We start from the raw sequence: 23384 nt of genomic DNA, 5'->3' as shown, positions 1-23384 counted from the left end.
TTTGTTTTTCATTTCAAGTTTATTAAAACTTTAGCAGTACAAATGATCCAGGTTTTAGATTATCAAAAGACCAAACTGAAGTCCACATCTTTAAAAAAGGCGTTCCCCAAAATGTCTCTAAAACTTTGAGACAATGGAAACATTAAGTCCACAAACTCATCCATGCCTGTCATCATCTGTTCCAGGACTTGTTTCACGATCAGACTTTTTATCCTTACTAGGGGCATGATCTCTTTCCTGACTCTTTGATTTTTGGTTTATTTCTTTTTCTGCTGAGGATCTGGTCTTTTCCTTTTCTTTACTGCTGCGTGAGTATGATTTTTTTGATTCTCCCTCTTTGCTACTTGGTCTCTTTTTTGAATCTGGACTTCTATCCCGATCTCTACTAGACTTCTTATCTCTGCCAGATTCAGGACTACTACTGTCACGGCTTTTTGAACGCCTCTTCCTTTGGCTTTCACTATCATTCCTCTTATATGAGCTTCTACTCTCCCTATTTGAATACCGCTCTCTGTTTCTGCTTTGACTTTCATCCCTCTCTGAACTTGATTCTCTCCTCCTCCTATTTTCTCTTCCTCTGTATTTATCTGGTGTACCTCTCCTTTCTCTGCTTCTTGATCTTCCTCTCCTTCTTGTTTCTCTATCCCTATTCCTTGAATAGTCCTTACTCCTACTACGATCCCTGTCCCTGCTTCTTGATCTTCCTCTCCTACCCCTGTCTCTGCTTTTGCTTCGATCCCTTGTTCTGCTGCTGGAGCTGTGTTTTCCTCTAGCATGCTCACGCTCTTTGCTTCTTGACTTGCGTTTCTCCCTGTCTTTGCTCTTCCTATGCTCTTGTTCATTACTTCTTGAGCCCGCTCTTTTACTTCTCTCCTTGCTCCTACTTCTTTCTTTCTCTCTCCCTCTGGAATCATAGCGCTTTTCTTTTTCTCTACCTTTCTCATGGTCTCTCTCTTTGCTTCTTGATCTTAGTCTCTTTTCATCATGTCTGCTGTGCCTGGACTCTCTTTCTTTACTTTTTGATTTCTCTCTGCTTTTACTATGGCTTCTAGATTTAGCTCTCTTCTTGGTTTTGCTTTTGTTATGCTTGTCATCTTTTTCTGAATTTCTTCTTGTCTCCCTGTCTTTACTGCTGGATTTGTGATCTTTTTTCTTCTCTTTTTCCCCTCTTCGGCTTGGACTTTCAGAAACTTGCCTGTGGTCTGATATTCTTCTCTCTCTTCCTCTTCCTGGGCTCTTTTGATTATCTTTCTTGGTTTCATTTATTTCACTCCTTGGAGAGAAAAATGTACAATTTTTAAAAAGTTTTCATTTCCCTCCACTCTGAAAAATTAAACCAGAAGTGAGACAGCTTCACAACTAAAACTTCACATCAGATTATTTGTATTAATTTTCATGACTATGTATTTGCAGTAGCACACTTAAACTGAGACAAAACTAAATAATTGGATAACCAAGTCAGCACCTCGGCTTCTTGGAAGCAGTTGTAATTCAAAATCTAAGATAATAGGTATTACTTTTAAATAAACAAACCAAAAGTAAATAAGAATTAAAAATTAAAAAAAATAAATCAATATGTATGCGCATGTTACAGAAATAAATAATCTTACTTGTCTCCTTTTATCCATCTTTCTCCACTAGACACTCTCATTCTTTGAGCTCTTTGCATTTCTTGCCTCCAATGTGGAGGAGTTTCACTGCGCCGGAATCGATCTCTTGACCTGGATCTGGAAGGTGTCCGGTAACGCTTGGAGGAAAAAAAATAAAAAATTATGGCTTAGTTTGAGTTTCACATGCTGTGATACCTGAGCAAGATTTTCACCTCTGGTAGTTGGTTCTACATAGCACCTAACATGACGCTTCACATGTATATACAAAGTTTCCACCAACAAGTTACTAACTTACTGAAAATGTATCTGACAGTCAACTAAACAGGGAATACAAAGTGTCTGATCAAACAACTGATTTTAAGGTAAGGTCTACGTCAGGATTTTTGTAGTCTCATGAGAGGTTTTCTGCTACTATTAATTTTCACAAATGCTAATGCTGTTTGCTAACAATGAAGATTCTTATCTTTGACAGGCAATACAAAAACAATACTTCAGAATCCTTGCTAAAGACTTTATTAAAAATTTGAGGGATAGAGACTTCAGTTATTAAAAACATTTGCTACATGCAGCACATTGCATAAGGTTTCACAATATTAAACAAGCCAATTTGACAGCTCCCTCCACCGTCAAAAAGGAAAGAAGTCTTCCCCACAGCCTTAGCACTGATGTTCTACTGGTTCTGTGTTCACTAGAACCCTTTTTGAGCTAGTTCCATTCACCAATTTAAATATTACCATATAATATAAAATTTAATTTACATAAATATTAATTAAATTAAACAATAATTATATTTAAATTATTTATTTAAATAAATAATAATTAAATTAAACATCTTTATGTTTTTTTTCGCACCCCCTTCCTCAAACAGACACAGTATGTAAACAGGTAATTTAATTTTCTTTTCTGTCCTCCTTCAAGTCTCAAATCAATTATGATGCAATTTATTTTTTTTTTAAATCAACTATCCCAATGAATATGATTAGTAACACCAGCAGGTGAGACAGTACTGCCACCTTGCTTATTTGAAGAACAGATTACAAATATTTACCCTTGGTCCTCTTCCTTTTATTTTTCTTCCAGATCTGGTGACTAACAGCCTTCTCTGGTATGTTGACTGTGAATTTGATAGATTACTAAAAATAATTAAAAAATAAAATTAATTAAAAATATTTATATTGTTTGTACAATTAAAAAGTAAGGAAAATCAATATTAAAACCTCTTCAGCAACTAAAAGAAAACCCACAATTTTATTTTACAGCATATAGTAACATCTACACAGCAAAAATTCAATTTGTGGCCACAGTAATTTTACAAGATTTCCAGGTTTTTTAAATTTTTGAAAAAAGAATAAATTATAGACTCAGATGGGACATTTCCAATGCATTCTAAATGAAATTGTGCCAGTCATTATACATTCTTAATTCACTAAAACCATTTTCAAAGATTAAGCCTTTGTTCTAGGACAAAGACAGCAGTTTCCAATAAAGGGAGAAATCTATTTTTCATCCAGCAGTGCTTACAACATGGAACTGTTCAATATGGAAAAGATTCACATTAGAGCTCTAAAAGAGTAATGTGACCATACCATTGCCAGCACATAGTCAGATTTAAACCAGATATACTACCTCTCTCTTTCCTTCTCTCTGCTTTTTCTCTCTTTTTCTTTCTCATCTACTTTAGGAGGACTTTTCCTCATCAGGAACCGGTTTTCAGGTACAGGAGGAATTTCTTCAGGACGGACAGTAGATAATGGCTGTGCTTCGGTATTTTCATCTTCACTTTCACTGGAGGAGCTTTATTTTTGAATAGGAAATATGCATAATGAATTATTTGCATGAAGAAAGATCTTTCAATCTATTTAAATAATTAAGAAATTCTCTTAATTCCATAAATGATGATACCACAAGAATCTCAGAAAATAGAGCTATTTCAGAAACAACTTTTTTTTTCCCCATGATACCTTTGCTCCAAAGTATACAACTGCAGCAGATTTCTGACCAATGCTTTTTCTCTACTAATTCCAATGGTGCAACACTTTACTCTCTTTACATATACATACTCTCTATTTAGATACACCTTTTTTTCCTTTATTTTCTTTTAAAAACACTATCAGGAGACTAAAAATTCAGATTTTACACTAGCATATATAACTGTCTATACACTACAGTAATTCCAAGCAATTTAAAAACTGCTGTGAAACAGGCCTAGGTGCATAGAAACAGCAGCACTGCCCTAAGTGAACATTTCTTAAATTTCACTGCTGTCTTAGAAAAATGTGACTTGCACTGATACAACTTTTATCTCACACCGAACGATAACAAAACTATTAGATTCAAAATAACGTTCTCAGAAGCAACACTTCTCAGTTTTAATATCTTTCAGTGAAACTGCAAGAGTTTTGGCATATCAGACTAAAAAAAATTAAGTAATTTATTAATTTTATGTTTAATTTTAATTAACACTATATTCCTGCATACTTTATGTTTGTAAGTTCCACTGCATATGGTTCAAATTGAATTGTACAGAAGCAAATTTACGGCAACAAACTATCCCTACTCATTTCAAACCTACCACTCCTTCAACTTTTGAAGCCAACTGAAGTCTTAGCCCATTCCTTTCCAAGCTGCAGTACATAGGCCCATGTATAAGACCCCTCACAATCATATCAGAAAATTTCTTCTTGTGTATGGAAACCAACTATCTCCCAGACTGCAAAACCTGCATTGCAAGTTTACAGAAAAGTAGTCTGTAGTTTTAAGACAAGAGAATGGCACTATATGGTGTACCTGTAACAAATCTCAAAACTGACCTTTTCTTGCTTTTCTTTCTCTTTTTCTTTTCTTTCTTATGTTTCTTGGAATTTCTTTTGTGTTTCTTTTTTCGTTTTTTAGATTTCTCTTCTGAAGCACTCTCAGAATCCGATGACGAATCAGAAGATGATTCTGAATCGCTTGAACTTTCCGAGTCATTGGATGACGAAGATGACTTGTGTCTTTTCTTTTCTTCTTTCTTGGCTTTAGATCAGAATAGCAAAGACACATTTTAATATCAAACACCTCTAAACTTATCTCAGAAAAATCACCCCATCTAGTATCTCTCTCAGATTCTTATAATTGTGTCATGAGATTACTTCATCAAAATACTTAAGAACAAATTGACATTGGGAAATTGTTTCTCCATAGTACAGTAAAGGATATGTCTAGAAAAACAAATAATTTTCATGATTTGGCTTTATGAAACTTTAATAATTTTCATGATTTGGCTTTATGAAACTTTAAGTCTAAAATTTATACTTGCTAGCACTTGCAGAACCATGTAAATTTTCTGACGATGTTTTATACAACATAAGCTACATACAAAGAATTCTTTAAAACTTGTTTACAGCATGGTCATAAAAAAAAATTCTTTAGGTTCAGATTTCACCTGACTTCATCAAATCACTAACAAGAGAAATTCTGAAACAGAAAACAAGAGGCACAGATTAAACCAAGTACTCACTGAATTTAGCTCTCTATTCTAATTTGTCAGGTCTTAAATTCAGAGAGCAGTGATACAAAGGGTAGTAAAAGGTTTCCTCTTCTAATTGAACAGGCTGAGATAACACCTCTGGGTGACAACAAGCTAGCTGGAGCTTAATCCACAGAACTGCATTAGAGACCTGGCAGGCATCCCAACAGAAACAATCTTGGCCTCTTTTATGGTCATACACTTTATGGATACCTTTTTTCACATTACATTATTAACAAATCACCACAGTGGTAGAGTGGATGAAATTCAATCCTACTGCACTAAATCCCATTCATTTTTCAGCTTAGCATCACAGACACAAGTCACAGCTGTGTGACAACTGAGATGAACTCAGTTGGTCAGAGCACGGTGTTAACACCAATGTTTGACCCTGCTATGGGCCATTCACTTAAGAGCTGGACTTGATGATTCTTGTGGGCCCCTTCCATCTTGGAATACACTGTAATTCTGTGATTTACACATCCTGTTTTCTAGGTGTTTATTCACAGGCTTCACTTGATACAACTAACAAAAGCCAGACAACCATCTGAAAAACTTCTGTCCTTCACAGAGTATACTGATCTTCCAGTCAATTCCAGGCAGAGCATGAACTAGCAAGTACTCTTACCAGTTCAGGGCAGCCTGCTGACTGGAATCAGCTTGTTCTCATCAGAAGTTTTTAGGGCTTCTTGCAAAATGCTTCCAAAAGACATCTCTCTTTATATTTCTGATTTTTCTTGTATGCCCAGACCAAGATAACTGCTCTTTGTTCTCAAACTTTTGCTCAACATCCTTATTTTAGCACTATATTTAATAAAAGGTCTCTGTAACATTTTGTATCAGTTTTAGATTGTCAATATATATATATGTATTTACAGAATGTAACAAGCACATACTTAAAAGAGAAAACCAAACATTTTACTAATTCATTTCAATCAAAGGAACCAGCTGTAGGCCAGGTGGCAATGAAAAAAACCCCAAGAATCTCACCTCACCTCTAAATACTAAGAACACAAAAAAAGTATTAAAAATGTTAAATGCTTCTGATCTATTACACCCTCAGTTTTGGTCCATTCAAAGGTCAACAAATCCTCATATGACGCCACAGTGTTCCCTACATGCTTTCATAATTATTTAATTATTAAATGCAGTTATTTCTTGTCTTTTCTTCCTCCTGCATATGTTTCAAGTGTGTCAAAATGTGACAGTTTTATCTGCATTCTTGTTACAAGTTCAGGTATATTAAAGTTACTATTTTTACATAAGTAAGTAATAGACGGAACTGGAAGCTAGTGAGCTACTACCTCAACAAATGTGATTCTTAACGTGGGGCAAGCCATCAAGGGGAGATGTATTTGAGAAATCCTTCAGTAGACAGGGAGTGAAATTACATGGGGAAAAAACCCCAAACAACAAACAAAACTAAAAAGCCCAGAACTAGTTACACAGCAAAGACAGAGTATCTGGCAAGAGGGTTTGGATATACTTTCTGGTGACATCTAACTCCCTCTGTCCAGCAGCAAATGCTGTTTTGAGTACTGAACCAACCTGGTACTGTCCAACTACAGATTACAACACATGAGACCAATCCTGGAACATGAAGGTCATCAAGAAACAGACTTCTATGTACAGTCCAAATGTTTCAGCTCATTACCCTCAGGATCAGTTTTCAATTCATGACCACATCTGAAACAGATACATCACTTCCTACTCCATTCACCGTGACCTGCAGTATTTGCTGGACTTTGTGATCTACCTGATCATGCTGCACGACACAGACAAGTACTCTTTGCATCTCAGCTGGTTAGGGACTGTAATAAGTCTTACATCAGCCCCATGGCTTGAAATTAGGAAGTGACCTGACCAGAAAATAGTTGGGCTCAGGCATGAAAATAAGAACAAATACCATTTTGTAATTCACAGCAGTGACAAGCAAATAGTTACTTTATAGCAAATCAAATAACCTTATAAATTATGAATGCAGCTGTAGTCTACCTTAATTGCAGAAAGCACACTTTTCCAAGCAGTGATTCTACAGGGAGAGATATGTGACATCAATGAAGTCATGAATCAAGTCTAGCACTGCTTTGTGCAGAATGCCCTAGAAACTCACTTTTCATAAGAAATCTTCACTAGAGGCTCTCATTAAAAACTGCCCACTGCACAAAGCCATTTCGTTTTTTTGGTTTTGAATCAGAATGTCAATGTTTTACAGTCTTGATATGTGTCCCATATGACTTTGGTTCAGCAAAGGTATAGGACCTCCAACAGTGCAGCAAGCTTGTTGACTAGAACCTCTTCTACAAAACTGGTACCAAACTCCCACCTGTCCTTAAGAAAATTAACATATGGTTTTTGTTCCAGATTTTCTTGTGAACTGTATTAGCTTAGCTAGGCTGTAATAATCTTTCTAAACACTGTGTTAATACTTTGCTTTCTTTTTTTTTCTCTCCAGATCTTAGGATTTTCCCTAGAACTTTAAGATCTTCTAAAAATTATACCACTTGGCCAGAGAAATTCTTCTTTTATAATTTTTTTAAATCTTCTCATTTTCACTTATTCCTCCAACTTTAAGGAACTAAAAAAAAGAAAAACAAAGGAAAATATGACAAACATTCCACTTTGCTAGGTGATCATCCTCTCAAATCCCACATTAAAAGCTTATCTAGGCCTCTAAAATATTGCAATAGTGATCACTGTATCACTCAATTTATAGCATCCAGTAACATAGCTCGATCATCATCCACTCATCTCTAAATTAATAAAATTCCTCTACATAAGGAGACAATTTGTATAGTTGATACAGCACTTCATCTGGCTATTTACCATGATGCCCAAAAATCAGATCACCTTTCCTCAACTTTAACCTGTGACAAAACATTCATACCAAGCACCTTTCTTTTATTGTGATTCCTTCTGCCAGTGCCATCTTCGCACTTTAGCCATCTTACCTGCTAAACCCAGGTATCAGTTCTATCTTCATTCCATGAAGACCTAATCCCTTTCTTTGTGCTGCCTACCACACAAACTCATATGATAAATATTTAAGGCTCTCTTGATATCCTAATGTACCCTCCCACAGAAATTCATCACTGTAGGTCCCTCACAGACAACCTCCTTATTCCTTTGTCTTAAAATCAAGTTCTTAAAAGTAACCTTCCCTGATAATTGCCTCATAATTCACAGAATCTGTTCCCTTTTGCCTCCCTATGGGAGTGTACTGTACCACAAACAGTTCCACTTGCATCTTGATCATCTTGCATGACACTGACTGCATCCCAGAAACTGCTCCTCCTATATGGATTCCCCTCCCAGTAACTGACAAGTCCAAGGGCCTCTCCTGCTCCACTTGTGACCTTTGGATTGTAGTTTGGCAAATTTGCTTCAACTGATGTGCTGTCACACTGTTCCTCCTTTTTCCACTGCTTCAGGCCAGCACAGCTCATCAGTGGTTCCATGCTGGGCTATCAGCAAACAGTTCCAGCCATGCTGCCATCTTTCACATGCAGTGGCCCATTTCTCACTGGAGGTCTTAGACACAGCCTTCCCCTTTCGAAAACAGGATTCATACCAGAATTTCCACCATGGTCTGTCACACTGCATCTTTATCAGGCTGGCTGTGCATTAGTACCCATCAGGGCCATCATATTTCCCCATGCTCTGCTCTGTTCTTCATGTGTCTGATCTTGGTGCATAAGGCTTCTTGTTCTCCAAACATTCCTACTGCCCATCATTATCTAGAACTGAGTCTTACAGCTTTATAGAGTGGGCTATCCCATCACCCTGGCATCAACTTCCCTCCATGGCACACCAGGCCAGCTACAGGAACCAGAGTTGTCAGGAATGCACCAGTACTGAGTCAGAGGTACAAGAACACAGACAAATGGGTAAAGGCAACATAAGTCAAATCCTTCCAGAAGCCCATCCTCTTTTAAGAGGGAAGACAATTTTTTTTGTATTTATTTCATTCACTCTTTGGATGACAAGCACTGCCTTAAGCCTGTAATTCATTAGACTGCTCAGTGCCAAAAATTTCATTTAGTCATTCAAGAGCTCTAGAGTGGACTTCAAAGTGAGTGCGGCAATCTGATGAAGACATCTATGCGAGTGAGTATCTCATCCCCTAGTTTCACCCATCCTGTATCTCTACCGTTTTATTTTCTAGTTACACCACCTGTGCATTTCCTAAGAGATGCCATGCTCTGGAATACTGTCCAAGAAAACCATAATTGTATCATAACACATGGCATGACTCAGAACCTTTCAGAAGTCAGGAGCCAAAGGATAACTTTGCTTGGAATCTCTCCCTGTTGAAGAGATCACGTCAGATGCCAAAGACATTCTGCCAAATATCACAATAAATGAGCAAAAAGAAGGTGAGTAAATAAGAAGCTGAAGTTTAAATGCTTGTATTTTCCTCTGGCCAAAAAACCCATTATTCTTGTGTTGTGCTTCAATATCCTTGGTGCAACCCTTCCCACAACATATCAACAGAACATGCTACGAGTGAAATAGCAGGATGATCCCCTATTGTAGCTCCTAAAAAACAAACATCCTGGCTTTCAGTGAATGAGATTCTCCATGGTGACAGGAACATCTTAGATTCTGTTTCTCTTAGAAAATAAGGCTTGATCCAAGCTCTCACACTATGTTCAGTTCTGAAATGGCAGAGCAGGACATCCTTTCCAGAAAGAAAGACAGTTTCTGTCATATTCCTCTTTAAGAATAGTTTATAGTAACTTATAAAGTGTATGACCTAAAGGGCCAAATCCAGGCTTTTATAATTTAAGTGCGTGTTTTGAAGTTACCTTAGAGCAACCTGAAACAAGCTCAATTCTGAAGAACTACAAGTTATCAAATAAAGCCAGACTGCCACCAATCTTCTTAACATAGCACTCTACTTGATACGACAAGTGCTTTCCAGCTTTGTACTAAAATGTAGCTAGTATAAGAAAATTCAAGACAGGAGAAGCTTTGAAAAAAAGCATGTATCATTGTTCTTCAATGTCTTTTGCATCAACAATTTTTAAGTTCTTTAGAAGACATTGCTCTGCAATGTTATTCACCTGCTCACCAACCATGCCATCATCTATCACAAGTAAGTTTCTAAATATTTTTATAGCAGCCAACATGGAAGAAAACCAGCAAAATTACCTCATAGGTACAGATCAACTTTACCTTTGGATTTTGGAATTAACTCTCCACAACTCAGTATGCGTACTTCAGCGTATGGTTTACTAGATGCATCTGTTTTCTGGTTTTCTATTTCTCTCACAACTTCCTGACCTGAGATGACTTGTCCAAAAACAACATGATGCCTGAAGAACGTAAACAAAAGTTAGCATTCTTAGCACTTAATTTTCTCAAGGCAGTTCCCAAACAAAAGTAAGAAGAAATAAGAGATATTTACCCATCTAAATGAGGTGTAGGTTTAGTTGTTCTGTTGTTTCCAGATTTTAATTTAAAGAGAAAAACAAAATCAGTATTAGTGAAAAGCAGTCAGCATTCAAAGCATGTAATCTACACATAGGAAGGTGAGCATTATTTTGAGTACACTAATAGAATTGAACAAAACTGATATGTATCAGTCTATGTTTGTGTGCAACTAAAAGTATTTAATGTTTTATATGTTAAACTTCCTATTCAATGAAGCACTTTGATTATTACATTTTACTGAAAAAAATAAAAAATTGCACATAAATTTTTAGACAGAATCCTCATATAGGATATAAGAAGTTTCTACTTAATAAATTATATAAATACTACCAGGAACAGACACAAAGATCTGCAGAAGTGAAAATAACCTTCTATATATTAGAAAATAACCAGAAAACTGGAAGAAAAAGTATCTGCATGTGCAGATTACTTGACACAGAAGCAGAACTGACTCTCTCAGCTTTCCCCTATGCTAACATTACTAAGGCATACCCATCAGTTATGGAAGAGTAGAAAACTGGGACAACTGGAGTAATAATGATGACTTAGAAATCCCAAAACAAGGTTTCAATGCTCAAATCCACAACTCATTATGTTAACTAAGGCCATGAAACATGGGTAAGAGTGATTTATTTTGAGAATATTTTCTGTAGATAATTTAGATTTTAAAAGAGTCTACTGCAATGTATCTTTAGAATTTAAGTTTTACCTGTAAGTACAACTGCACTGCAAAGCTATTTTGTGATTAAAAATGTCCTCTACTACTTTGGAGAGCTCCCAGAACTGTTTTGCTGCCTTCCAGAAAACAATTTATTAGAGTACTAAGAATTGTGCAAGAAACTAACAGGCTTGCTTTATTGCCCAAGTTAGAAAACAGCTACTGAAAATTACCTAAAGCCCTTTTTCACAGACAACTAAATACTAAAAAGCACATTAGGGGTAAAAAATAAGCATATTAGCAATGCTTCCAGGCAACTTGGTAAAAAAACAACTTCAGCTTCGCACAGGAGCTAGTCTTCAATATTTAGAAGGACTCCCTTTACAGCTTACAAATAGTAAACCATATACACATTTCAAGACATTTCAATACTTACATAAAGAACTGTGAACCATTTGTATCTTTCCCTCGGTTGGCCATTGAAAGGAGAAATTCTTTGTTGTGCTTTACAGCAAAACTTTCATCTAAAGAAAGTGTTTTCAGTTACTTTATAAGCATACGATATATGCTTAGGTAAATGCTATTGTCTAAGTAAATTAATCCTAATTAAATAAATCTTGTCACTTGAATGAAAAGTTGTATTAAAAATAGACTAAAAATAACAGCTATTTTTAAAACATATCATTCTGTTCATTCTATATAACAAGGAGAAATATGAATCAATGGTTTATAGCCTGAGGGGAAAAAAACCTAAAATTTAGTATTCCTGCACAAAAGATCGGTCTCCTACTAATGTTAGCACCGATGTCCAAGTTGTTGCTCTATTTTTCTTTGAAATAGAAGCTGTGTATTAACTATTAATAAATCCCTAATTCTCCTGCATTTTGTTTTCTGTTTTTTACTGCACACGGATAGTTAAGATAGTAATCCCAAACAGCTTGTTTGTCTGACAGTTATCAAGTTGGCCGTTAAGAAAATTAGTTTAACTTAAATGAATCCTACTTCTTATGACCAAGTAATTGTTAATAGTTCAAACTAAATCCCAATGAAACTATGAAATTAAAAAAGTGTAAAATGTAAACAACTATTCTTCATTTAAGACAGCTGTAAGAAATAATTCTCTCCCTTCTTTCCCAAAACAGCAAAATGGCTTTTGGGGGAAGAAAATTCTTCAGACATGAGGACATTTGTTCAATACTGTTTGGATACAGATGGCAGAAGGAAATATTAACAAAGTAAAACGTACAATATTCATACTGCTACTGTGACTAGCCATGAAAGGGATGGCACTCACTCTCAAATCACTTGTAGAATAGTAACAACCATTAATCTAATCCTATGGTGCATCAGTTAATTAACTGATCCACAAAAGCAAAACTTTGCACAAATTCAGTTTCATACTGTGGCCAGCCAAGTTGAACAGCCAGCCTGCTATTGCCAGAAGGTAAGTGGAGGTTGTGCTCATTTTTCCATTCCTCCCAGACATACATTTCCTCAAACCTAGCTTCATTTGTGTTGGTTCTGATTCTTGCCAAATTATTTAACTGGATCCACTCACTAACATAGAAATATATATTTTTTTTTTTTGCTACAATAATCTTTAGGCATTTTAGCAAGCTGAATTAGGTTTGATTGGAGAGTCAGCGCAAGGTAAGGACTCCTCCCTCTTTTGGCAGTTGCAAACTGTTGATTCCATTCAAGGTCTGATATAAATTTGCAGACTGGCCCTACTACAGCAGTGAATAATTTTTTTGTGTCCTGCAAGCTCAGACAACAACCAATGGTAAAAGAATAAGTATCTGGGAGGGGAGAGGGGCTTAACTGTGTCTGGGTGGCAGCTACCCAGCACATGAGCTTAGGTGTAACACAACAACTGCTCTGAGAAACACAGATGCTCCACTACATTCTGAACAAACACAGGCTGAGAAACACAGCAACTATAACTTCTCCAACACTGGCTAAGAATGAACCAGGACTGTGAGAAAATTAAAAGCTCTATCATTAATTCATATTGGGTTCAGGAAAGCAGGGCTCTATGTATTCTTTTAAATAAAAATTTGCTAGGAAACCCAACCCCATCAACATTGTTCTCATTTTCCCTCAAAGAGGAGTCCATCCCCAGCTTTTAGACAGCTGACCAAGCCAAAAGTAAATGTCTAAAATCAACAATAAAAGTGTAAATCTGGTAAAAGGGACAAATACAAAGAGTTCAGTTTTAGTTTTTCAGTCATTAAAAAGGCTCATATATTAAAAGTAAAATAACTTAAACAGGACAGTCAAAGGCCTTCAAGACCAATCTTTAAAAAAAATGGAATTCAGATTTACACAACAGAGACTACAGAATGTAAAGGCGAATGTTTATTTTAACACTGAAATAGAGCAGACTGATCAAACTCTTACCTTCAAAAAAGCCACCATAAATGGATTCTCCTCCTCGGCCATTTCCTTAAAAGAAGAAAAATGTCAGTTAAAGTGATTAAAAGAGTCAATTTATGTGCAAGGTGCTTCATAATACTGACGCAACTGCATCCAAGTCACTGACATTATTCTTCAAGACATGCAAACACAATCAAGATGCATCTTTGTAATCCAAAACCAAAAAACTTGGAAAACAAGAAAGTATTCTCCCATGTATTCAGTAACAGTCTCCTTTTTTTCTTTATTTCCCAGCAGCGGATACAATACTTTATTCTCACACATCATCATTTCAATAGAAGTATTTAGTTCTCTGAATACTTGAGGTAACTTGAGCAAGTGTGTGTATGTGTGTGCATGCACATATATAAGTTTATGATACAAATTCTCATCGAAAGGCTCTCACACAGAAGAAAGGGAAAAAAGCAGTGATATCTGTCAGAGAATAACTAATAGAAGTAAATGTTCTATACAGAACTTCTGCAATGTTTTATTACATAAGCAGTAAAGTTTTATATAAAGATTCATGTCATACCTTCACTGAAGTCACCTCCTTGGATCATAAAATCTTTCACAACTCTGTGAAACAGACAACTTTTGTAATGCAATGGCTTTTGGGTGGACTTTCCAGTACCCTTTTCACCTAAAGAAGAGAATGAACAAAACCAAAAATTACTCTCTGCATCTGTAGAATCTTCATTACAAAGAAAGTGCTATGTAATGCACTCAACCAAAATCATCTATGCTCTGAAAAACTGGCTTGTGACGCAGACACTTACCTGTAATACCAGTAAGAAACTGGCATTTAAGAAAGCAGCGCAGACACTACTTTTTGTCTCTACAGTTATACTAGAAGAACTCCTTACTGACATTAGTACATGACTCTGGTCACTTCCATGTAGATTGACTGAAGTTAAGCATCCAGTTTACATTTATGACAAGTGGTATTGCTCAGAAACATGCAAGAAACAATCAGATCACTGGTTCAAACACAGCAAGGTTAAGGTAGCATAAAAACTTGTAAGAAAGCCATAGAGGCAGGGGGAAGGAGGACTTTTATTTCCTCCCCTGCTCATGATGACAACTGCCATCTTCCTCCCTTCCATCAGCTCTGCTGCTTAAGCAAACTCTGCTTCAGCTACAACACAATGGCCTCTCCCTGCTCAGAGACAATACTTCTGCTGAGTTAACAAGATATATGGCTCATGGTGGGTCCTGTGAACAGCAGAGCCAGCCTCAAGGTAACAGTAAGGTAATCAGTGGGACTTCTCAGGGAAGACCACTTCCTCTCCATGCTGGCAAACTGTTAGACAGCATCTTTCAACAATCTTATCCTGAGCAATTAAACTGCCAGCTTTTGTCAAGGGTAGTTACCTCTGAACTTAACCTGTACCGGGCTGGTGTCTCCATATGGATTTGAATGACTAGGAAAAAAACCACTTTTGATAGGAATTCTGATAAATGTGAAGCTGTGTATGCTTCACTAACCTGGCATATGCCAGGAAAACAATGATCCCTGTTTTACAAAGACAGCATACACTTTTCAAAACTTCCAGAAAAACAGATGAGTAATGAAAACAAAAGTCTTAATAATTTGCTGATGATCAATATTATAAACTTTCTGTATATTTTTGTAACTATTCTTATATGTGTCAAGGCATCAAAACAGTTCAGGATCTGAATTTGATTATGGATGTCAGCAGCAAAGGATGAACATAGTCATACTTGTTGCTGACCTGAAATGCTGTTGAAAGACCTCAATTCACAAATATAAGGCAGTAGTAGGGAGTAACACCTTTATTCAATAATCTGACCTTTGGGAAGTTGACAGCAGATCAAGAATGCCATGGTCATGTGCTAACGTCGTCAGAGCCATTAAAAATCATTAAAGTTCAAATTTGTTAACAAATTTTGATAATCTGATTTTGTGCCACTAAACCTATCATCAGATCAGATAATACCTACATTCCTGCAGACATCCCGAATGGTGTGCTGCATGTTCTAGTTAACTTAACCTGAATGTAATTATATATCTATACCCGATTCAGATCATATTAGTACTGCTGAGGGATTCACTACTAACCGCTACAGACTCTTGACCTGAAAAATAACCAAGCAGGAAGGAAAGGAAAGCAGAAAAAGCTGAAGATATAAATCAGATATGCTATTTATGTATTCACAAAGTTATTCTAGTGAAAATAAACTCAAGTTTTGCTAATCTGTTGCAATTTGCACCAAAAGTATGCAGTCCACAGGAAAATAACTCTCTTTGTAAATGTTTCCAAGAGAGAACCTTCTGAGTATTTTCCTCAAGAAATACACTTTCAACAGGAGTAGAAATCACCGGTCTCCATTACGAAATTAAAATAACAGAAAAAACAACTGATGAATACCAGCACTACCTTTCGAATTCTTCAAAGTATCATAAGACTGAAAAGTAAGTCTGTATGGATGACCTCTTGCTGGCTACCTTTCAAGACTGGATGATGCCATATAATGTGAACAGTAATATCTGTGCTAGTAACAGAAAATCAGCTTACTGTGCCTGTATTTAAAGTTGGTTAGTATATACTCCCTGCAACACACTACACCAAAGCTACAACTGTTCTGACTCTACATCATACATGTAGGATCATATGTGTACCATGAGCTAAATCTTTGGAGGTGCCAAGAAGCAACACTGAACTTAATTTTCATATTTAAGAAAATGTCACAAAAAATAACAGACATCAAACTAGTTAACATGGTATTACATTAAAAATTACAGATTAAATAGTAAAATCTACAAACCTGTGCAAAGGCAGCGAAAATTTTCACATGTCTTTGGACACACATCTGAAAACAGTTCAAAGACCACTCTTCCAGCTAGGAAAAAAAACCACCATATTAATTGTCAAGTTAAATGGTATTTGTATTATTCCTATAGATATCTTACATGAATATCATGCTACTGAATCGATACTTTCATTTTCTTACCGGGTACATTGTTGATGGCTATGTCAAAAAAGCAACGAGGTCTCTGGACCTTCACTCCCATGGCTTCAGAAGTCTAAATACTGCAAGTAATAAAAATAAAATTCAGTTTTCCCTTCTGTGTACTGAAATCATGTCTAAGTTGATACAAAGGTCAATAAAATCTGCAGAAAAGCAAACAAATCCCTGATGCCGAACATAAGCATTTTTTAGAAGTTAAGAAAATGACAAGTACTTAGGTCACTTTCATGTGTTGTAGCTCCAAATGAATGATTTTCTTCATGTTTGTTGCAATAACATTAAATTTAAACTTGAGTGCCATACTTCAGATGGGGAAATACAAAAGAAAAAAACACTGTGAGGTATGGACAAGACTTTAGCTCTCAATTTTCAAATTTCAAAATTCAGTACTTCCTGTATTCCTGTCATAGCAGTTACCAGGCATTTCTCCAATTAGGATCCAAACCATTCCGGACAAAAAAATACAAGGGTGCAGCTGTTCTACAACTGCTGCTAAATGAAATTATTTTGGGTTTTTATTGTTTCTTTTCCTTTTATGTCATTGTTTATCTCTCGGGACATCATCACTGACAACGTTTAAAAGATGTATAGATGCATAGTGCTGCTTAAGGACATGGTTTAGTTGTGGACTTGGTACTGTTAGATTTACTATTTGACTCAATGTTCTTAAGGAGTTTTTCCAACCTAAACGATTCTCTGATTCCTTATAGAGAATTTTAATGCAAGTTTTCCCTTAGACTATATAAATCCTTTTATTTTTGTGTAACAAGCTATATCTTAATTCCATTTGCATCTCCAACATTCCAACACTATGTATAATCATATTCTTTTCCTTTTCTAAATCCCTATCCTGAGTTACTTCAGTCTGGGGAAAAAAAACAACCAACCAAACAGCAAAAGGATCTATAAGACAGGAGTTCCTTTTCCAGAATCTGGAATACACATTTTCAGTCTTAATTATTTTTTATTGCCAGAAAACATGGCTCAAATATAGCAGACATACTGCATACATCTCTCCTAAAGGTTCAGTCATTGCTGTATCACAGAACATCCTTTGAAAAATTCAATTGTCACCATCTGTCACTCTCAGCACAAGAAAAGGAGGCTGTAAAAAATCAAGACAGCAGCGTAATCATGTTAGTCTATAGCCTCTCTACTTGTGCTGTCTCTCCTAACATTTTGGTAAGATTACACAGCAAAAATCACAACAACAATGCAAGACTGGTTTAAATTAAACACCACTCAGTAGTTAATTATTGATATGATTTTTAGCATGAGAAGATTTTAAAAAAAATGCAGAATCTCACTAGATATTCTCTAGATGTTCAACAAACATTAATACACACAAGCCAGAACACTGGTCCAAAGCAGCAGGCTTATCTCAATCTGCTTGAATTGAATTAGCATTTCTCATCTATTAGTACAACCAATTTTGTAGCCGGCAAAGAACTAAGTAGAGAAGATGTCCACAGCTGGGAACTTCCATGTCATCAGGTTAGCAGGAGACTTCCCAGGTCAGCACACAGCTGCACAGGCTGCGAGCAGCACAAGGGCATCGGGCTGTGGCCAAGGGAGGGGATGAGATAGGTGGGTGTGGACAGGCTGCTTTCAGAACTGAGACCAGCCAAAGCATAGCCACTCACTGTCAGCGGCAGAACAGACTACACAACTGAATGGGGATACTTCTTTCAAGAAAACCTTCCGCAACAAATGCTATAATAAATATTGTTTGGTGCTAGAACTGCCAGTTTTAACTGAACTGAGACCTTAAGGAGCATCAGTACCACAACTGATTGGCTGCTTACACCCAAACTTTAAGCATTTAATACTAGTGTTAAGTGAGAAGGAATTTCCTGCTTTACAAGCAGTTTGCTTGAGAAATGTAGAGATATGCCTTAACATTTATATACAGTATTTTAGCCAAAAATAAATGACAACTAGCTTAATACGTGACAATTTTTATTTCAAACTGATGACTAAAGCTAAGTTGTGAAATAAATATAAATATATCTATGTCAGTCAATTTTTAACTCTGTTTGTAGAGGATGGGAGAGAGAAAGCAGAAATAAAGAATTCTACCCAACTCCCTGTCCTCACCAAATTTTCTCAATTTGATGGTTTTCTATCTCTACATTGTCTCATGAACAGGAGAACAAAGTTAGTCAATATTCTAACCATTACCTTGAGTGTACCTTGCACTTTCCCTAACTCCTCCAGTAATATCCCTTAAACACCAGCTGTACTTGATTCTAAATGACAGGTATGGCAATGGGTCAGTATGTACCCCCCTGAAAGGACAAACACCAGACCAAGCAAACTGATCTCACACTCGAGCTCATGGTGCCTAGAAAACCAGGCTAAGGTATCAGTGACATTTATCCTACCTACCTCACAAGTCAAGTGAGCATTTCTTCTCCAATACACTTAAGTATCCTTTGCCCTGTTATTTCAGCCAGACCTTTTCCAGATGTGCAACAGGGCCAACTACCAAGTTACAAATTTTCCTTTAATAATAATAATAATAATTATATCCTTAAAATAGTCATTTCTGTTCATGTAGTATGTAACACCAAACACAAACTTCTACATACTGATCATTTAAAACCTGCCTGTATTAAGGGGGTCTGAATGTTAAATACAAAACCATCAAAGAAAACCCCTAAAAATACGCCAAGAATAAAGTCAGAAAGCATCTATAATGAAGTCAGAAAATTATAAGCTCAGGAGCACTACATGTCTGATAACAATAGGGCTTAAATGACTTGTGCTATTTCTCTCTCAAAATTTATTTTCAGTTGGAACATGGATATTCTTATTTCTTTAATACCTAGCATTTTTTTAATTGCGAACTTGATGGAATTTCACTAGTGAAAGGATATCAATTTGATGACATTTCAAAAGATGCTTACTATATATACATTCAAAATATGTGCTATGCAGGACAATCTTGGTCAGCCAGCTCACTTTTTCCTTCCAAAACTCTAAGAAAGGACAAACTAACAGCCCAAGTACTAATCTGAAACTTTCAAGTCATTCATCATTCTCAAACAACTTCTGTTTGAAGAGGATCTTACTAAATCTAAGTAGAATCTATAACCAAAAAACCCCAAAGCCAACCAAGCACCTAGAACATCACTTCAGCATATCTAAAAAAAGGGCTTGTTTCATTTATGTCTGAAAGCAGAATTACAGTTCAGCTTAGAGCATATTGGTATTTGTTTACAAATACACTGAAAGTACTTAAGTCTTGTCAGAACAGCTGCATCAACAACCAACATTTCACCAACAGTGTCCCTCAGGGTTCACATTACTTCACACCTCCATCAGCCTCATTATTTTGTCTAAATATTTGCAGAATAAAGCTGGCCAGCTCAAGGCCAGGCTGCCAGCAGCTCTTCTCCTTCAAAATGATCTGTGCCAATGGAAAAAGATAACTATCCCAAACAGTTCACAAGCATCTTTCTGCCAGGGATTATCACTGATATTTGTTGATATGCTTAAAAAACATACCTTGGGGCTTTTTGTTTCCAAAATTACCTGTGCTAGCAGTGATCTGGTAACAATACTTTTTACCACATACTAGAATCTTTTGACTGAACAGGCTAGAAAGCACTCACAGATGCACATGAACTGAGTATCAGCATGTCATGCATCCCAAAGAAGGTGAAAGTAGTATATTTTTACAATATAGCTGTACTTCCTAGTTTTATAGGAGGGGAAAAAACTACCTTCTTTATAACTGTGCCGAACTACTGATTTGTTTCAGTCTCAGTACAGGACAGAATAGTAAGAGAAGATGTATTTAGTAGGAAAAATATATATTGTGTCCTATTCCTTCACTTCCTTCCCTGTCATCACCAGTCCTTTCAGATTTGGAATTTCTCCTTTACCTTGCTTTTGTATGTGCTTCCTTGCATCAATTTACAATTACCTGCACTGATCTTCATTCAATGTCCAAATGAAGTGAACAATAAAGTATATAAATTCACATTCCTAGCATTTTGTTTCACACCATCTACAAAGGCAGCAAGACTAAGCTACATTGATACATATTTCAAAGACAGGCATGTAGAATCTCCAGAAATGTATTTTAAAGCAAAACTTTGCATTCAGAAACTGCAAATGCACAAAGTGAACACAGAACATACATTCCTAAGTGGTTGCAGTCACTTGAAGACAATAAAAATGTGGGTTGATACTACACAAATAAATGCACCTGTTGGTGTGACTCTGAACAGGCCTGAATCCATGAACTTTTAAAACTCAGAAGTGCTACAAAAATGCAAATTTATACTTTGTATGAAAGGGGAAAAAAGCCTTTTACAGGGTGTAATCTCCAAGTCAGGTAAATACCAAAATGATTCAGCAGCGGAATCCCTCCCTACCTGGTTACTGAAGATGAGAGTAAGGCAAGACAACCACGCAACAGTACGAGACAGCTCTGAATGCTGAACCATATTTGTCAACCAGTACCAAAAAAATCTTGCTGTATCGCCTTTTATTCTCATGTTCTACCCCTTTCTCTACTACTCTAGATCCCTTCTATGCTTCAACCCAGCCTCTGACTTAAACCTCACTGCATTAGAAGATGGCCATATTTTTTCCCTGGCACTCATTAACTCTACTTCCAAATGGAAGCAGGTTCCTAAATTTCCATTGCATGGAGGAGTGAAGTGGTAGTGGAGAAATCATGCTGCAACACAATAAAATCCTCCATTCCATTATATATTCTTCACTCTAAATTCCCTCATAATGCCCAGATTTTCTGAGATCCTATGAGGGGAAAAAACCCAAATCTTCTCTTAATAGCAGACTGATGACTGCTAGCTAATTAAAACAATAATGTTTGTTTCACAGAAGAGAACTGAAAGAATGGGAAGTCTTAATGCGAAATATAGTCCCAAAGGGTGTTCTCAGAGAACTACTGATGCTGCTATCCTTTTTATTCTACCCTTTAGATCTACTTCACAAAAAGGAAAATATTTAAGACAAACTAATGCTCCATAAATCATGTCTAAATTACAAATTATTACCAAATTTTTATCGTGGTAACAACTGAAAGTCTGAGACATGTTGGATCCCAATGAAATGGGAATAGTGAAACAAAATGGCGGGAAAAATATTTAATATAAAATAATATAAAATAATTAATTTTTAATATAAAATAATTATATAAAACCACACCAACCAAAAAAACCCCACACCCTAACAACATTTATCCTTGTCCAAAAAACAGCCTCTTCTGCTAGAAATATAGAATAAATCCATGAAACTGCCAAAATATCCGCTCAGAAAAAATACATCTTAGAAAATAGACTATATGCAAGATAATGGTCTGACCCTTCTCTTAAAACAGGTCTCAGATGACTACTAAATATAATTAACTTAACCAAACATTAGGAAACTACTGGCCAAAATGGCTTTATCATCATTGATAAATTTTTTAACTGCGAATGAACTTAAAGGCAATGTTTATCACTAGAATAGATATTCTGCCCACAGTTTCAGTGAACTATTTCTCTTAAGTCTCTTAAGTCTCTCAAAGTCTCTTCAGGGCCTCAAAGTACAATCATATATACGCAGTACTTATAGTTTGATCATGGCTGCAAACAGAATGAGCCTGAAACTCAACACTAATAAAAGTCTTTGGAACGCCTTAGGAAATCCGTAAGAGAGGCAGAGGAGTCTCCTGCCAGACACGGTAGCTCCTGCAGGCTCCACTTCCCAAGGAGAGGCCTGCAGAGGGGAGAACATGTGGTACGCAGACAGCCCCGTTCCTTTCTCGTCTAGGGGAAGAGGGAAGACTCATTCAAACTCCCCAACAGCACCCGAGCCCGACCAGGGCGCTCGCTGCGGGCACAGACCCACAGCTAGCCAGGCTACGGAGCGGCACAGCCAGCCTGGCAGACCCGACCCCCGGAGCGATGTGCGCCAGGCCCCGTGCGCCGCTTCACCCACCCCTGCCGCTCCCGCCTGCCTCGGGCCGCGCTCGCAGCTCCTCACACCCCATCTCTCTCAGGGGCCGCCCTCACCGGGATGCGCCGAGCGCCGCGGTCCGTCTGCCCCCCGCACACGGGCGACTGGGCCTTACGAGGGTCGGGTGGGAGGAGGCGGCGCGGGCGCCCGCCCCAGGCCCGCACCGAAGCGGCGGCAGGCCGGCCGTGAGGGGACGGACCTCCTACCCCCGCCGTGACCGAGGCTCAGGCCCCACGGTGCTGCGGCCTCCTCCTCCTCCACCGTCGGCTCGGCCCTCGGCGCGGTCGGGGCGATGGGCCTCAGTCGGCCGCGCCGGCGCCCGGAGCTACCCGGCGGCGTGGCCGGCACTCACCCGCTGGCGGCCCTCGTAGCCCCGCGCTGCTCAGCGCCGCGCTGCCGCCATGTTGGAGCTGGTGCGGCACGGACTGCGTCAGTGGCGGACAGGGCGGGAGCGGCGACCCGGGGGCGGCGCGCCGAGGGCGGGCGGGGGGAGCGTGGTGGCGGGAGCGGCGTTGCCCCGGCGGGGCCAGGGTGCGAGGGGTCCCGAGCAGCGGCACGGCCCAGCCCGGCGGCGTGGGCCGCTCGCGAGGAGCCCGAGCGACTGGGGGAGGGGCGCCCGCCTCCTCGGGCTCGTCAGTGGCGCTCCGCCCCGCCCGCTGCCCCGCGCCCGTCGGCCCCGCCGCCCCAGGCCCGGGCGGGCGCGGTGCGGTAAGGAGCTGGAGGGGCTGGAGCGCGGCAGGTACACGGGCCCTTTCTAGCTAGACGTGCTCGAGAATAGTGCTGGTCT

General features: G+C 38.0%; 1 protein-coding gene across 3 annotated transcripts; it reads right to left on the bottom strand.

The window, feature by feature from the left end:
• On the bottom strand, positions 1 to 23116 carry PPIG (peptidylprolyl isomerase G). 3 transcript variants are annotated; one of them, XM_005519776.3, is made up of 13 exons: positions 22950 to 23116; positions 16604 to 16683; positions 16418 to 16492; positions 14163 to 14270; positions 13613 to 13657; positions 11649 to 11736; positions 10529 to 10558; positions 10297 to 10436; positions 4421 to 4625; positions 3237 to 3404; positions 2659 to 2743; positions 1611 to 1747; positions 1 to 1273 (listed from the first exon to the last, which is right to left on the bottom strand). In XM_005519776.3, exons 2-13 carry the CDS (start codon positions 16662 to 16664, stop codon positions 157 to 159), a joined length of 2259 nt encoding a protein of 752 aa, XP_005519833.1. In that variant the 5' UTR covers positions 16665 to 16683; positions 22950 to 23116; the 3' UTR covers positions 1 to 156. The 3 variants fall into 3 exon arrangements, with proteins under 3 accessions (XP_005519833.1, XP_087914977.1, XP_014105036.1); XM_088058851.1 differs by lacking the exon at positions 22950 to 23116 and adding an exon at positions 22797 to 22814; XM_014249561.2 differs by lacking the exon at positions 22950 to 23116 and adding an exon at positions 22654 to 22767.
• Positions 23117 to 23384: the final 268 nt, after the last annotated feature.

Source organism: Pseudopodoces humilis, chromosome 8 (assembly GCF_049639895.1).
Source record: "Pseudopodoces humilis isolate 2021_Gansu_Grassland_sample_001 chromosome 8, ASM4963989v1, whole genome shotgun sequence".
In the NCBI taxonomy this organism is placed as follows: domain Eukaryota; kingdom Metazoa; phylum Chordata; class Aves; order Passeriformes; family Paridae; genus Pseudopodoces; species Pseudopodoces humilis.
The sequence above is the reverse complement of the archived record's forward strand: the minus strand, read 5'-3'. Positions and strand labels throughout refer to the sequence as shown.